The sequence below is a fragment of the Cloeon dipterum genome, chromosome 3 (assembly GCF_949628265.1).
Source record: "Cloeon dipterum chromosome 3, ieCloDipt1.1, whole genome shotgun sequence".
NCBI classification, from domain to species: domain Eukaryota; kingdom Metazoa; phylum Arthropoda; class Insecta; order Ephemeroptera; family Baetidae; genus Cloeon; species Cloeon dipterum.
The window spans coordinates 35,013,386-35,029,917 of NC_088788.1; the positions used below are offsets into that span (position 1 = coordinate 35,013,386).

Here is a 16,532-nt window from a genome sequence, read left to right on the forward strand (position 1 = left end):
AAAAAGTGGAAAATTTAGGAGAAATTTCGGAAAAGCTAAAAAAATAATAGTGAATGGACTGAATTTGTGAAACCTCAATTTTATCTATTATATAAAAAATACCCCCATTTTCACCGTTTCCCTCCCTATGTATCTTAAAATTCATTCATGTTTTACAATATACTATTCATATTTTTATTTAAAATTTCCTGATTTTTTGCTTACGCGAGGTTAATAGAGGCGAGAAAAATAGTGAGTTTGTCTCGTAAATGCGCGAGCACTTCCCGCCTCTGCTGTCGGGAAAATCAAAGCCTGCGCCTCCTTTTGAGCCAACTTGTAACTAAAGTCGTAAATATCAAACTAAAATACAAACACCTAGACATCCCTGTGTTTACTTTGTCGATGCCGAAAAATATATATTTTTGCAGCAAGTCAGCGGTCACTTCAGACGGGTTGCTGCGGAAGAATTTGTCTCAATTCTTGGAGAGGCCTAATTGAGAACAAAAAAGTGATTGAGAGTCCGTTTCAGCCATGGGTCGAAGGTCGATTAACACCACGAAAAGTGGGAAGTACATGAATCCCACTGATCAAGCTAGTGAGTGGCTAAATTTTACCACACATTTTATCAATAACACACTCTGTTAATTAATTTGTGTTCATTTTACAGGGAAAGAGGCAAGGAAAAAAGAGCTAAAGAAAAACAAGAAGCAGAGACAAGCGGTTCGGACGGCTGTGTTGAAAGGCAAAGACCCTTCGCAGATCATCTTCGAGTTGGAGAAGATTGATAATATGGGTAAAAAGATTCAAGTTGACTATTATTATGAATTCTGATTCATTGAAAATCTTGCAGAGTACAATGTTTACCAGCCATCGCCTTTGAACGAAAAAGTCTTAAAGGACAAGAGGAAAAAACTGAAGGAGACATTCAACCGAGTCATGAAACTTTATGCAAGTTATTCAAGCAAATATTTGCGCCAAATTAACGTTTTTATTTGCAGAATAAGGAGGATCCTGATAAGTGGATGGAAATGAGGAAGCTGGAAATGGAATATGATAAAAGAAGGGCGATGCTGATTCAGTTCTACGAAAGTGTCAAATACGCCCAGAACGTTTCCGTGAACGAAATCCCGTTGCCCAGCATCAACATCCCAGACAGTCTGACCTCGAGCATCCCCCTGCCTACGGACTTGCCCTCCACAGTTGTCCACGGAATATTGAAGAAGTCGTCAGCCTATGGGTATAATGATGTTTAAAAAGCGCTTAAACAAAATTTTACTATTTTGGACATTTCCAGAATTTTGACCAGGATGTGGTAAATTATATCTTAGTTATTTGCTTAGTGCTTTGAGGATTTAGAAGCAAGAAATATAAAACTATTTTTTTATGTCTTTTAGCATCATGGATGGCCAGTGCCCTGGAGTTCCTCCAGGACCTCCACCAGACTTAAGCATTGACGATGAGGAAGGTCTTGATGGTACGTATTTTATGCCCAGTTTTTGAACTGATTGATATTAATTCGTCTTCACAGAGGAAACTAACGAAAATGGCATTGAAGACCGGCCTCGAACGATTCGGTTTGCCGAGGACAAATCAGAAGAGGACCTGATGCCACCAGCAACCGAGGACGTGGAGTTGCCTAACAATGGCAAGGCTCAGCCAACCGCTCTCCAACAAAAAATGCTGCTAATGGCTGGTCAAGATATTGACGAGTTCATGAAAGAGGTGATTGCTCGCGTCAAGTAAATTTTTGGGATTGTTTGAATGCATTTTTGATTGATAGATGGAGGAAGTGCACAGGAAAAGAGAGCAAGACAGGCAGGCAGATATGAACAGCAGAATATCCAGGCTAGAGGCTGAGGATAAGGTTGTAGACGACACCCAGAAAGCTGCCCCTGGAATTGGTATGCGACAGAATTCCTCCCAATCTTTTTGATTCTATTGACGCACTTCTCACATCAACCTAATGGAAAATAAAATTTGCAGCGCCACCTCCGCCCCTGATGTACCGACCCATGATGCGGCCAATGATGCATCCACCACCCGGTGTACGACTGCCGCCGGGACACCCGCAGTCGCGGCCAGCCATGCCTCCGCCACCCCCTGGCATGCGAATGGGCATGCGGATGCCGCCCGGTATGCCTCCAGGCATGCCGGGCAGAATGATGGGCAACATCCCACGACCTCCCGGCATCCCGCCTCCTCTGGGAATGGTGCCGCCACCTCCGGGCGCGGGAAACCCCAACGTGTTGTCCGCAGCTCCGCAACTCATTTCCAGGCAGCAGACGGTGGAGTCAACCTCAAAGAAACAAGGCGCCACAATCGAGGCTAAACCGCAAATCAGGTTCGAATTTCTAACAAAAATTGTGTTCCTTTTGAGACTGACCAAATGTTTTCAGGAACCTGAGTGCCGACATTACCAGGTTCATGCCCATGTCGGTCAGGGCCAGAAAAGATGAGAAACCGAGCAAGAGGAGCGATGCAAGAGCTGAGGCCAACAGCTTTGCCAGGGCGCAACAACAGGCTGCCGCTGCAGCCAGCCACGCTCAAGCAAACACCCAGAACAAGGACGACGCCTACATGCAGTTCATGAATGAAATGTCCTCGTTGCTCTAGCTGAATCTTTGCTAAAAAAATCTTTGTAGCGTTTGTGTATATATTTAAGCCGTATAACACGATGGTGAAAATAAATCCCTAAAAGATCAAGTGATAGTGGAATGATTATTTTTTATTTGCCTTTAATCAGTCAAATCGGGATTCAAAATATATTTAATTGTTCGGAATTATAAAGTTTAGCTTTAATATTTAATTGTATCTATTTTATAAAATACTAATGCAATTTAACAGTTCAGCTTAACAGATAATCATAAGTTAGAAAATGTGTCAATATTTTAAAGTTCGAAGTCAGTGTTGATAAAATCATGCACGGATAATCGATATTATGGTTTTGTAAAAGGGAATTTAAGTCAACAGAAGCACGCAGCGAGAGGTCAGCGCGCGAACCAAAGCCAGCCAATCAGCGCAGCAATCGCTTTGAGGCATGTTTTTTTCTTAAAGTCAACATTATTTGCACCACATATTTTAGTGCTCATTCGATTCCAATCATCAAAAACTATCTCATGCTACCGAAATCTGCTGGAGGCTGGAGAGGACCGCGATGTTAACATTGAAATAGGTCGTGCCTTATGGAGGTTGCATGTTATTTCGGACAGAGATTACTCTGAAAATTAAACTGAGATGGGTGATTTTTTATTTAAATTGGATGTATTTAGTCCATACTATAATGCTGGCAAAATATATTTTCGACTAAACACAACTTCAAAGCTTATAAAGGACCACTCAGTCATGCCTTTTTTGTTGCCTTCTTGGTTGCAATTGCAAATCGCCATCTGCTGGGAGCATGCCCAACTAGTGGTGTAAACAAATCTGCTCTTCGTCTCCTTGATTCAGAGCAGGAATCGTGTATTTTTATTTTTTATTGGTCTCTTCCTTTTTAGATCAACAAATTCAATATCCGTGGATTGAAGATAAAAATTTGAACCGTTCTTTTATTTGATTTTTATTCAAAAACATGTCAACAATTATACACATAAAATAATTATATAAATTATAACAGGTATATTATATAGCACAGTTTTTTAACTGAATTAATTTTAATAAATTATTCAAATTTTTGTCAGGTGCCTCTGAAAATATTTAACAAAATGGACAGTACGGAAAAGGATAGTCTCATGGACACAAGCGAGCCGCCAGAACTGCCAGAAGAGGCTCACCATGACTCAATTGCTGAAAGCAAGACTCAGACTGCCGGCGAAGAACCAATGCCAACAGAGGAGCCTGAAACTGAAGCGCTGCCAGTCATTTCACCAGATGAACCAACTCCAGAGGTTTCAAGCAATGAGACTGATCAACTCAAAGCCCCAGCCCAGCAACTAACGGCCTTTCAGGTCACAGAAATCGCGAGAGAAGATATCTCCTTCAAAACCACCAGCGTTGAGCAGTATTTGAAGGGCTGCAAGTGGGCTCCGGACGGCACCTGCATCCTGACCAACAATTCAGACAACACTCTTCGGATCTACAATTTGCCCGGCTTCCTCTACCAAGAGTCTTCCAGCCTTCCGTCCGAACCGGACACCATTCCACAAGCGGTGGTCATCAAAGAGGGCGGCCTCATTCAAGACTTCTGCTGGTACCCGCAGATGTCCTCGATGGACGCCGCAACCTGCTGCCTACTGTCCTGCAGCGCGAGGTGTCCGGTGCACCTGTGGGACGCGTTCGACGGCCGCCTGCGCGCCTCCTACTCCCCCATCGACAGGGTGGACGAGGTTGAGGGCGCCAGCAGCCTGGCCTTTGCCCCTGACGGCCAGAGGTTTTACTGCGGCTCCACCCACTTCATTCGCCTCTTCGATCTCGGCCGTCCAGGACGGGAATGCGAAAAAAGGGAACTGAAGCACCACCTCCAACCTTCCGAGTACCGGCAGCCTGGCATCGTGTCTGCCATCGCAGTCAGCGAGGCCAACCCCAAGGTGTACGCGGTCGGAAGTTACAGGAAAAGCGTCGGGTTGTACGCAGAACCGGACGGGGAGCTCATCAGCCTGCTCCACGGACACAGGGGTGGGATCACGCAGCTCGCTTTTTCTGCAGATGGAACAAAACTTTTCAGTGGTGCCAGGTATAAATTAATTGGCTTTTAGATTTAATAATAAATAAAAAAAGTAAATAACAATAGAGGGCTCAGCCGCGAGTTTTAAGGCAGCAGCTGGGTCATTTTCACCGGCGGCTGGCGCGGCTGACAATTTTTTAAACGTGAAGTTTGACAGTAATGACCTAAAGGGTAGAAAGACATTTGTTTCTCCTCCAATTTTTAATTTTTGACCCTTTTTAACTGGCGGCTGGCTGAGACCTTAGATTTATTCAAAAACGATGAAATAAATTAATTGAATTGAAAAAAATCACTCTTTGCTTTACAAATTTATAAGAACTACTTGATGTTTTCTAATAGCTAAAAATGTCACAAGAAAATCGCAAACAGGGAGAATTGGATAGATAAATCCGATTTTTCATGAAAAATATTTTATCATTGCAGACAGGACAGCGAGATAATCTGTTGGGACACCCGTTCGCCCGGCCGCATTCTTGCCATCATGCAGCGCAGCGTGTCGACCAACCAGCGAGTGCAGTTCGACCTGTCGCGTGAGAACCTTCTCTTTTCGGCCAACACCAGCGGCCTGGTCACAGTTTACGACCTGAACGAAGCCAGAGGCGAAAACTGTCCGATGGGGGTTAAAAAGAGCTGGAGGGCGAGCTCGGACTGCGTCAATGGGGTCAGCCTGCACCCCAGCATGCCCATGGTGGCCACGACCAGCGGCCAAAGACATTTTGACCTCGCTGGTAGCGACGATGAAGATGACGAGCCTGACAATGAGGACAAAGAGTGCTGCCTCAAGATGTGGTGGCTCACAAAGGAAACAAGTGACTGTGATAACAATGCCCAGGTGGACAGTTGATTGTTTTCAAAGTAATTGCGTTGTGTTTTTCTTGAGAGCGATTTATTTCATCTAGTTTACTGGATACATTTTTTTTAAAAACATCTATTAAAATATTTCGTGGCTCAGAAATTTCAGTCGTTTTACTATTCAACGTTGTTTTCTAGTTTCTAAAAATGGTATTCTTCAACAAATTTGAGAATAATAAGAAAAGGGAAATTTAAAGAGGATTGATACTGCAAAATACTGAAAAATGATTGTGGCCAATGCATGAACTCGTTCTTTAGGATTCAGTTGAAGCCAAAATTGGCCTATATTTATAAGTAGCACTGTAATTTTTTATTTAGTGGGACTGTCTCCTTACTTGAAATCTTATTTCACATCAGAGAGTTTCCCTAAAAAAGGTATATTCGCTATATTGGACAGATATCAATGAGAGGAATCGAAATCTGCCATGAAAATTTGGTCAAGCACTGGAAGTGTTGAATTTTTACTTAATAGCAAGGTTCTCATATTGTTTTAATTATGGAAACATTAATTTGCAACTGAAATAAAAAAAAATCATGAATATTTGCTTCACATCCCGCCTCTTATTTTTAAAAACGCAGCATAAATAGTTTGCGTCAAGTCGCATCTTGCTGACGAGTTGAATGGGAGAGAGAAATAAGCGGGCGGCTTTTTTGCGCGGACGATTTAAAAGTGATAGACAGCTATAGCGGCTCATAAATGGGCAGTAAATTTTACGACGCGCTGGACCGAAAGAGTGAAAAGGGGGCAAATCGATCTGCATATCAAAGGCGCGAGATGGTAAAAATGTGCCGACACACACATGGGAGCAAGGAAGGCACCATAGCGCCGGCGGCAATTAGATTGAAAAGGGCGGCACGGCGTGATTGGCCCGAGTAGCAACAATAAATTAATAATGACACGATGTGACATCATCCTTAATTTTATGCGAGCATTTTTTATTGCTTTATAGGCGCGGCGGCGGCCGACCAGAGCCGCGACGAGACCTCCTGCAAATCGGGCCATTAACAATTTATTCAAATTCTTCTGTTACTATTGAAACAATGTAAACAATAATTAATTAAATATTTTCTGCAGATTGGGAATGTAGAAGCTAAAATTCTGCAAGGCCTTTTTTAATTTTTGAGGAAACCGGGTTTAAAAATTTCACAATTTAGGTAATTTTTGCACGCATTTACATAGATCAAGCGAAAAAATAATATATTTTTTGAGAAATTCAGCAAAATTTGAAATTGAACTGTCATAACAATTAATTCCTAATTTTACTCAGCACAAAACAGAAATTTAACTGGGTCACAAAACTCTGGTGCATCCCTCAAGAAAGATTAAATTGATATCTCTTCATGCAGTCAAAGATACACAGGCATAGGAGGCAATTACGGTCACCGCTCTTATCAAATTGGCTCGGCGTTTTAATTTTTTTGCCTGATTTTTATTCCAACGTAGGTTTGGAGCGGGGCCCGTGTGCCGCATAGCGTCTCGAACGTGTGTGTACAAACAGAGGGAAAGATGCTGCGAGGGCTACCGAGATGCTGCTGCAGATCAAAGGTGTGATTCACGGCCGCAAATAGCCATCAGGTGTGGTTGCCTGCCCGCTTGATTACATTCGCCGTGCCGAATCGCCTTTCAATTAATCATGATTTCGCCTGCCTCTGACCCAGCTGCCCGATACACGTACACAGTACACGCACGCGGCCGGCGTTATTGCCGTCGCGCGGTGTGTCAGTGAGTGTGCAATGCAAACGCGGCAGATAATACGATTGTTGACATAAAGGGGCATTATTTATTGTGCGCGCGCCACACCTTGGATAATTACGATGAGAATCTCTCGCCATTGAACCCGACACTTTATGGAAAGCCTTGAGCTTTGCGTTGTTTTTCAATTTGCATGCGCGATGCGTCACGTAAGCCAGAATTCGCGCAAAATAGATATATATACAGAGAAGAGCTTTCTAATTTCCAATGAAGCAATATATCCGCCACTCATCTTTTCAAGCTGTGTTGCTGCTTTTGTCTGCAAATGAAGAAAAATTGGGGTCTAATGTTCTTTTTTTGAACAGGATGACTTAACTCGCGTATTGTCCCCTTCTCGGCGTCGGCTTTATTCATCTTCACAGTTAAATACGAATGACGCGTGACTCACAGCCGGAGCCGGCGTTTTATAAACGCAGTCGTCCGGCCCGGATTCATCAACGCGGCGCCGCAAAAAGGCAGTCCTCGGGTTGTACGCAACATTAGGATCATTGAACGATAATTGCAACTGCCCTGACAAGCACCCTAAAACCGCCGCGCGCCACTCAGTGGGGAGCAGCAGCCGCACTTCTGACTGTCACTTGGGGGTCCACAAGAAAAACAAAAGTGCAGTCCCTTTCAGAGTGAGAAATGGACTCTTGTGAAATTATATTGCCGATTTTTGTGTATCTATCAGAGTAACCGATCGGTTGAGTTTATAAAGTTACCTTGTGATGCAATTCGTAATCCTTTTATCGGATTAGTGCACGGCCTCTACATGTGTGGGGGCCGGAAATTGAAGATGACCATTTAGACCAATATTTCGACAATTTTCTCAATCATTTACGCCACTGGACTATTTTTCATGACAGATTTTACCTTGTTGAGATCTATGAGGAAACTCCTTGTTTTGAAATTAAATCAGTAAAAAAGCCAGAATAGAAGAGCTCACGATTTGAAAAGCACAGACCCTTCATGAAACTTTATGATATATACGGATAAATAATTAATTAGTTGATTTAAAGTAGAGCTTTACATAGGCCAACAATTAAGAACATTTTGCATAGTTGACTGTATAGCAAGAAGTATGTATTTACATAGTAGTTTTTTTTAATTTAGCAGCAGTTTATCTCTACATATATACAATGTGCAACAAAATGAAATCAGGACCGAGGAACAGTTAAATTTCAAATTTTGACAAAATTAAACGGCTGGCCAATAATTTTTCCGCTTGATTTCTCTCGTCGGATCTATCCAACGGTATGCGAATTTGGAGAAAAATTTCATAAATTGTGAAATAAATCATAATTTTGGAGTTGATGCTCACCGCTTGATTAGCCGATTTTCTCGAAAATTTAAACTGCAACTTTGGAAATTTTTAGATTTTATTTCAGGTAAAGATTGAAAGGATATTTCCACAATTTTTCTGTAAGGCTCTATAAGGATTGTTAAACTAGAATTCTTTTGAGGATTTACTCAGTATAAATAAATATTATTCAAGTTTTAAAAGAGATGAGTGCATGCGCACACATTTTCAAATATAATATTTGGTCATGAATTTTGTTTCTAAGGTAAATAAAGCCCTGCTGATCCTAGGCCTTTTGTGCTGGAACAGCAGCTGTACACAACAATAGCGCGCGTGATAGTATTATTTTCTTTTTACAATTTTAGTATTTTTATCCTTCCAAGTAGCCATTGTAAAACCAATGTGGAGTTCATAAAATAGCCCAGCGAGGGATAGTAAAAGCACACGCGTCACTGCAGGAAGGTTCTGTCATTTTGTCCAAGCCAACAGGTAAAATTCCAGTTCTCTCCTTTGCCGCACAGAACACGCTTCACCCCTCAGCAGTGTTTTCTTAACGACTTAAATGGCTTTTTCATTTTCTTATTTCTTGTGAGCACATAAAACAAATATTAATAGGGACGTGTCAGGTCTTCAAGGGGCATTTTTTTATCCCCGCATGTGCTGGCCCATGCACTAATCGAGCAATAATGTCGTGCTAATGGACACAATGCACAAAAAGGATTCCGACGCCATATCTGCATGGGGTAGAGAGGCGGCGTTTTTGTTCTCGCGACGGAACGGATGTGCCGTCTTTGGCGCGAGCGGGCAGAATGGAGAGCGTGAAAATAGAGATTAATGCGTGTGACTAATGATTGACTGATCTTATTTTTATTCGGGCTGACAAAAGCGACACTCGGCCGTCGCAGGACAGGTATTGCCGCTGCTGCTGCTGGTGCCGCTGAGAAAGCGTCTATTTTCACGATCGAGACGCGCGGTCGGCGCGCCTAGCTTGCATGATTCAGCCCACGACTGACACGAAGGCTCGCGGGTCACAGGCCACCGCCGATTGCTATTCATAATTCGCACGACAACAGCCGGCCCGGCCGCCACCAGCCATGAGAGTATTAACTCTATAACGCGCCGCTCTTTTCAAATTCGGACCACATTCTTCATCAACGCGTCATCCGCGAGAAAAGCCTCTCGCGCTCGCGCGCGCCCGCCGCGCACCCAAGACCCAACAAACACGTTTCTTATTTCCATGACTTAGCCGCGCCGAAGCACACCCCGTCTTTCTCACCTCACAATCAGCAGAGAGAGGAAATTAAAGCCAGCCCGCACCCGCGCCAATGCGCAATGACATCGATGCTGCATTCCTCGCTGCACCCTTTACGTCCTTCTGACCCCCAGCCTTTTTGAGGTATTAAACAACAACTGCTGTTTGAATATTTTGCAATGTGAAGTAATGCTCCAATGCGCAAAACAACTGCATTTTTCCGAGTTTGACCTCCGAAAATGTCATACTTTGCGCCAAAAATTTAAATTGTAAAAAGTCTTAAAAGGCACAAAAATTAATTTTCTAAAGTATTAGTTCGGTTTTCCAACTAATATACAGAAACGTGCATTTTGGAACAATGTGCAAAATTGCCGGAAAACCCGCAGAAAAGTAATTTTTCGCGATGCAGTGGAAAAAATTCGAGATATTGCGAATCCTACTTTTTGCCTAAAAAGAACGCTTTTTTAATGTTTGCAGTTTCCACCTCAATGTGCTAAGGAGTTGAATGTTTATCACCTTTGAACCCCTTCAGCTCCTCAAGAGATGTGGAGACGAGTTGAACGGTGTATAATTTTTGTTAAATTGACTCCTAGAACCCTTGATTTAGTTAGCACACTCTTTTTATTTCAACTGTCTCCAAAAGAAATTGACGTTTTTCACCAAATCTCGCCTTCTAAGCATCAGAATTACAAAAACTGCACACCATTAATCTCGTCATGACCTCTCCCAGATAGCAGTAGCAATATAAGGGTATCAACCATTTTTCAACCCCGTCAACCCTGGAAAAAATAGTTTTTCGCAGGTTAAAATCAGATCAATTGAATGTGTTTAACACATAAAATTGCTCGAACTCAACCTGATAAATCACCCTTTTTCTCACCGCTTGAATGCGGTGCATAAAATCATCTTTTCAGGTTGAAAATGCATAAATTGTTATAATTATGCTAATAGTATTTTTTCTGATTAACGACCAATCTTGCATATTTTTGTCTTTGCAATCCAAGTTAATGTAAACCATTGTTCATGGTATTTGAACTATGCGATTGTTTTTTTAAAATCAGTTTTTATGTCAGCCTTCACTTAATTTTGATGATTAATTGACGAAATTTTCAAAAAATAAATAAAATGTATAATGTGCCGAAGTGTTATGCATAACAGATTTGTAAAAGAATTTGTGCTATTTTTAATATGAATTTCACTAATGATACACAAAGTTGTTGTATTCCTCCGAAATGATAAATATGATGACTTTTTTGGAGAAATAGTTTCAGATCGTTTTTTATTTTGTTTGAGTCGATATTTACTAGACTGAATTAACAAAAAGATATTTATTTCTCAAGCGTTTTGTTCTTCTTTAGTATTTAAAAGCTAAAAGGTAATGCATTAAAAAACCCTTGTTGGACGTTTTCGGTCGTCAAATCCCATTATCAATCAGATCGATATTATTCACAGATTGGATCTGGAAAAACTGGGAAAAGAGATTATCAGTTTGCCCAAGCAAACCTCAACCTAAACCAACGAGGATAAGTCCGACTATTTCTATACCAACAGAAATGAGTCATTCTTCAAATAAGTTTTTGTTATTGTTGATTTTTTTCGACAGTTCCTCGAATTTGTGCATTCCTGGTTAGGTCATTCGTCATTCGACTGACAGTTGTTTTTATTTGTGCTAAGGGTTGAAATTTTTCCAGGAAATAAACCTCGGGCCATTTAAGTGCCAGCCACGTCCCGGCAATTTCTTTGTGGGATTAGATGACCGTGCAATTTTTTTAGATGACCGTTCTTGAGCGTTTCCTTTGAACCTGGTAAAGTGCACTTCTGCTTTACCAAAAGATAAGATATATTATTGTGTGTTAGATGAGTGAGTAAGCTCAGTTGTGTTTCTCAAGTATTGTGGCACACGCACGCTCTCTTTCTAAATCCAGTCTTAGTTGAAAAATAATTTCCTGATTATTTGCGTTGTTTCTAAAAATGGAAAGAATTTTATGCAATGCACAAAGTAAGCAAATCACTAATTAATTTACAATTCATTAAAAGTTAAAAATTTTACTTTTCGGCTTACAAAGCAAAATATAATGCAAGATTGGTATTTAATCGGAAATATTGCCGCTTTTTTGGAAAATTTAAACAATTTTATGCATTTTCAGTTTGATAAGAGGGTTAAGAGAAAGAGGGATGATTTATCGGGTTGAATTTGAGCCATTTCCAATTGTTAACACGCTCAATTAGTCACGTCGTTTGGTTTTAAACTGCAAAAAAAGAATTTTTCCATTTTTGGCGGGGTTGAAATAGTTTTTAAGCTACTCTGCTATCTATTAGGGGAGGTTATGACGAGTCAAACGGGGTGCAGTTCTTTTAATTCTGAGGATAATATAAGTCGAGATTTGATGACATGCCTCTATTTCTTTTGGAGACCATTAAAATGAAAACAGTGTGTTAAAAAAATTAATTGCTCGGTTCAATCGTAATTTTATGTTACGAAAATGTGCAGAATAATTTTGAAAATTATATTTTAAGACCGTGCTATATTAATAAGATACTCTTTTCACGGATATCACTTTCTAATCTGTTCTAATCAATGTTTTCATCAAGAAACTTGTGGTAAATGTATAAATGTACATATACTGTAATTCGAAATTAACTGGCATGTATCACCTATTAGACTGTGACAAAAAACTAATGACTCTTTCCAAGGCCACCGCCTATAAAAAGGTGTAATTTTTCCATGTTTACACCATGGCGTTTAATAAATAAATCAATCAATATTTTAAGAGGAAAATTTTACTAGAAAATTATATCATGTTCATTTATTGTTGATGGACCATAATTTGCCCTGGGAAAACAATGGTGTTGAAGTCTCTCTAGACTCTCGCCCAGTTTTATCTAGCCACGGATCCCGTTTGGTTTTACGGCGGCGCCGGGCGCAATTTGCAGACGCCAACGTGCCCCCGAAAGTGCGTATTTGGGCGTCGACGAGGAAACGTATTATTTTTTCTCGACTTTTTCGTGGAATTTTGCTCTCGAGGGCAGGTGAAGAAGCGCTCTCGCGCGCGCGGTGCGGTGGTGGTTGGTGTGGGTTTTGACGAGAGAGCAGCACTTAGCGCAGCGCGACCCACACCGCGCGTCCCTCCGTCCGTGTGTGAGTGTGTGTGTGTATGTGTGTGCAATGCGGCGGCGGCGGCCCACGGCATTCGCTCACAGGTGCTTCGGCGGCGCGCACAACCCTTCCTTTCTTTTTCGGTGCAAAATATGCCGCCTTCACCCAATAAGCGGCCCACCGAGCGCACACTTAACGACCCATAAAGACAAACAGACGCGTGGGACTTTTATTTTGATGCGCTCAAATGACAAACACTCGCTCACTCACATTCAGACAGGAGGATATTGACTCCGCGCGCAACATCGATTTCGCTTCCTAATTGGAACAACAATTTCGACTTTTCGATTTTTTTTTTAGATTAGGGTAATATGTATACACCTTTTATTTGTGAAAAAAATCAATTTTAATATGTTTACTTAAAATAATTAACATATATGCTGAAAATTTCCCAGCTTGTCGTTTAAATTTTTGATCAAATCTGTTTAAAAGTTTCCATGCTTATAAAGCATTGTCTCCTTACAGTACAACCAGGATTTAGTTCACAATGTAAGGATTTTTCTCAAAATTCGCACACTATTGAAGCCATTCAAACGAAAAATAGTTTAATTTGTCGAGAAATTTGGTAAAATGTGAAATTTAACTGACTGGACCTAATTTAAGAGATAAACTGCTGCTAAATTTAAAAAACAATATTATACATAAACTCAATGAACTACTTGGATATAGTCAACAATGTACAATGTTTTTATTTGTCGGCCTGTAAAGCTCTACTTTTAAGTGTTTATAACCTAAAATTTACCAATGAGTCCCTTCAAAGCTGATAATGAAATTGACCTTAAACTAAAAAATTTCTAAGTTCTAATGAAGCTAGAACATCAAACTTTGTGCCAAAAGATGCCTAATTAGAAAACGAGAAAATATTTCTATTTTCAAATTAGAGTAATTTTTAAGCAAATTGCTAAATTTTAAATATCTAAAAACGGCCAATTTAATTTAAAACTAATTGTTGCTTTTTGAGACACAAAGGGTCAAAGGTTAAAAAACGAGTATTTTAGAGAATATTGGGAAAATCAAAATTGCACGATCAATTACCCTCGGAACATGCTGGGAGGCACTCCTGCGGTCAGATAAGACTCTCAGAACAGGTAAGAAATCCAACCCTGGCGTCAGAAGAGCCATCGAACGCGCGGTATCATAAAATTCCCTTTTGTAGCCACTTTACGGACGTCTGACGGACTCTGTAATGGTTCGATTTTCAAGACCTGTACAACTGTTCGAACGGCCAAGTCAAGAGCTTTCAGAATATGTGCAATTTTACACTTTGGAAGTGATCAGAGTGCTCAGGAAACACCCTGATGTGCCGATAATGTCGTTCGAAGAACGTGAATGAAAGTATTTTTCATATAATATTCTTAAAAGAAACCGCTTCGTCTGTTAGCAAAATGACCTCCTTCCAATTTCGGTTGTTTATCAGGGGCACCAAAAAACATATATAATAATAAAAACCTAAAGAACCCGATTAGTCAAAATTTTAAAATTTAAATAAACAAAACTGCAGATTGGGAACACACCCATTTCCAATGATCCAGTCCATTATTCCAAGCCTTCGTGGCTTAATAGATATTTCTCCTCTAAATCATTACGTGTCCTTTGCAGTTGACAATGGCGACAGCGATTTTTCATGGTTGCGTGTGCAGATTGAAAAATGCCAAACGCCACGACGAGCCGATTTCTCATGCGGCCTTTTGTGGCAGTTGGCAATCTGCGCGTTTATGTCTCTTCAGTCGGCGCAGCGTTAATTTTAACGAGCGCGAGGCAACCGCCTCCGCGAGTCCGCGCCGACCTGCGCCGCTTTGATTGAGATATGACATTGGAGGCAGAGTGGCGTTATGGCGTCCCGATCAGCCATTTGTCTTATCTCCTCATGCTTTTTGCTAATGATGTTTTGTCTCTCGTTACTCTCAGCAAATTGGAACGAGTTGCGAAATATCGAGATTGTTACTAAGTGGGTTGACAACGGGAAATTTGGAATATCATTGGAAAGTAAAGGAGAATGATGCGTTTTCTAAAGTCACCCGCAAAACAAATGAAAATTTAGATATATGAGAAGTTTTGTCTGACCTACACCTTCCAATCCGGCTTATCATTTTGACCGAAAATATATATTTTTATCGGTGAAACGATTTAATAAGCAATATGATTAAGTTTAAAGACCGCCTTTGACGACGTGTCTGAGCATACAAATCGATTCTTGAGGGTCGAATCAGGTAAAGTGGACATTTTTTCCGACCAAAAAGTCGAGCGCGACGTGCGTAGCACAAGTAGAACTTTTTCCCGCCAAAACAATATGAATGCGAGAAGTGCGCATGCGTCTGAGCTGGTTTGAGCACTTGCAGAGAGGCCGCCTGTACAAACAACTTCTTTGTTAGATTCAGCTTCATATTGTTTTGGCGTTAAAAAAGTTCTACTTGTGCTGCGCACGTCGCGCTCGACTTTTTGGTCGCAAAATATATCCACTTTACCTAATTCGACCCTCAAGAATCGATTGGTGTGCTCAGAAACTTCGTCAAAGACGGTCTTTAAAGTTCAAGTCCTTACCCTGACTTGACCCTGAGGCTCAAAATGTAGAAAATTGCCAAATAAACCACAAGGGTGTCGTTTTGTTTTCGATCTTGAAAAATCATAAAAATGTCAATTTTTCATGCTGCCAAGCATTTTCAATTAGTCATTGATTTGTTGTAATTTATTTTTTACAAACATAAAAAACTTTGGCACTGTTGCAACCAAAAAAGTGTTATATATTTTATTTTAACAAACAAATAATCTTTCTTGGCTTTATACATCTTGTCTGTCTACGCACTTCATTCAGTATTGAAATGAGAGGGCTGTCATCAAATGATATAACTCTTGAATGAAGTCAAAACACAAGAGACAGAGACAGGGAATTTGAAGTTGATGCTGCACAAGAAACTGGAGCTAGAAACTTGAAGAAGAAACCCACATCATATATATTATAATCTCATTTCATTTAACTCCTCGCGAGACTTAAGAAAAAATCTCGTCCAATGCTCAAAATATATCTGAGATAAAACGCTAATTGTTTATTTATTCTAAAAACTGGTTTAATTTAAATATTTTATTAGCCACTACAACAATTATTAGTACCTTGAAATGATTAGTTGATTGGAGATGTCAAACGTGGAACAGGATAATCATTAACACAAGAAAGGGAGTTGCTGCTTGTTCGGCGCGATAATAAAAAATTATCTTCCTCATTATTGATTGTCTCCGTGTTGACTTAGCGGCAATAAATTAATCGCGACTCATCGATTGTCAGAAAGAGTCAGACCGCTAATTCGCAAACAGCGATAAAATCACTTACGAAGCTGTTCACGGAAAGGAAAATTAAGATTATTAAATTAGAGGAACGCACGCGGCGCTTCTCGTAGAAACAAATTTGTGTCATTAGATTTTATCTGGGCGAAATCAGGATATTGAATTCGGCGAAGCAGGCGCCTGCAAGCAAGGAAAAAAGAGGAAACAATGACGAGCGAGAGTGCATGCATATACTGTATACATTCGAGAGAGGCGAGAGCAGGAGTGTGAATGGTGCGTCAGCGTGTGTTTCTCGGCGGCGGCGAATCCCACGACACG

General features: G+C 40.7%; 2 protein-coding genes across 2 annotated transcripts; both read left to right on the forward strand.

The window, feature by feature from the left end:
- The first annotated feature begins 344 nt into the window (after positions 1-344).
- LOC135940163 (WW domain-binding protein 11) lies at positions 345-2,688 on the forward strand. Its single transcript, XM_065484942.1, has 9 exons — positions 345-574; positions 647-772; positions 830-927; positions 978-1,216; positions 1,374-1,453; positions 1,508-1,701; positions 1,760-1,880; positions 1,963-2,320; positions 2,376-2,688. The coding sequence occupies exons 1-9, from the start codon at positions 511-513 to the stop codon at positions 2,590-2,592; spliced, it is 1,497 nt and encodes a 498-aa protein (XP_065341014.1). The 5' UTR covers positions 345-510; the 3' UTR covers positions 2,593-2,688.
- Positions 2,689-3,343: 655 nt separating this feature from the next.
- WDR79 (WD repeat domain 79) lies at positions 3,344-5,609 on the forward strand. Its single transcript, XM_065485312.1, has 3 exons — positions 3,344-3,592; positions 3,657-4,648; positions 5,063-5,609. Exons 2-3 carry the CDS (start codon positions 3,681-3,683, stop codon positions 5,481-5,483), a joined length of 1,389 nt encoding a protein of 462 aa, XP_065341384.1. The 5' UTR covers positions 3,344-3,592; positions 3,657-3,680; the 3' UTR covers positions 5,484-5,609.
- Positions 5,610-16,532: the final 10,923 nt, after the last annotated feature.

What these genes read in the sequence shown, in the direction of transcription:
- WDR79 (XM_065485312.1), top strand. Translation starts at nt 3,681, where the DNA reads ATGGACAGTACGGAAAAGGATAGTCTCATGGACACAAGCGAGCCGCCA. An exon ending in AAACTTTTCAGTGGTGCCAG is followed by an intron (nt 4,649 to 5,062) that starts GTATAAATTAAT and finishes TTATCATTGCAG; the next exon opens with ACAGGACAGCGAGATAATCT.
- LOC135940163 (XM_065484942.1), top strand. Translation starts at nt 511, where the DNA reads ATGGGTCGAAGGTCGATTAACACCACGAAAAGTGGGAAGTACATGAAT. An exon ending in AAGAAGTCGTCAGCCTATGG is followed by an intron (nt 1,217 to 1,373) that starts GTATAATGATGT and finishes TATGTCTTTTAG; the next exon opens with CATCATGGATGGCCAGTGCC. An exon ending in GAAAGCTGCCCCTGGAATTG is followed by an intron (nt 1,881 to 1,962) that starts GTATGCGACAGA and finishes TAAAATTTGCAG; the next exon opens with CGCCACCTCCGCCCCTGATG.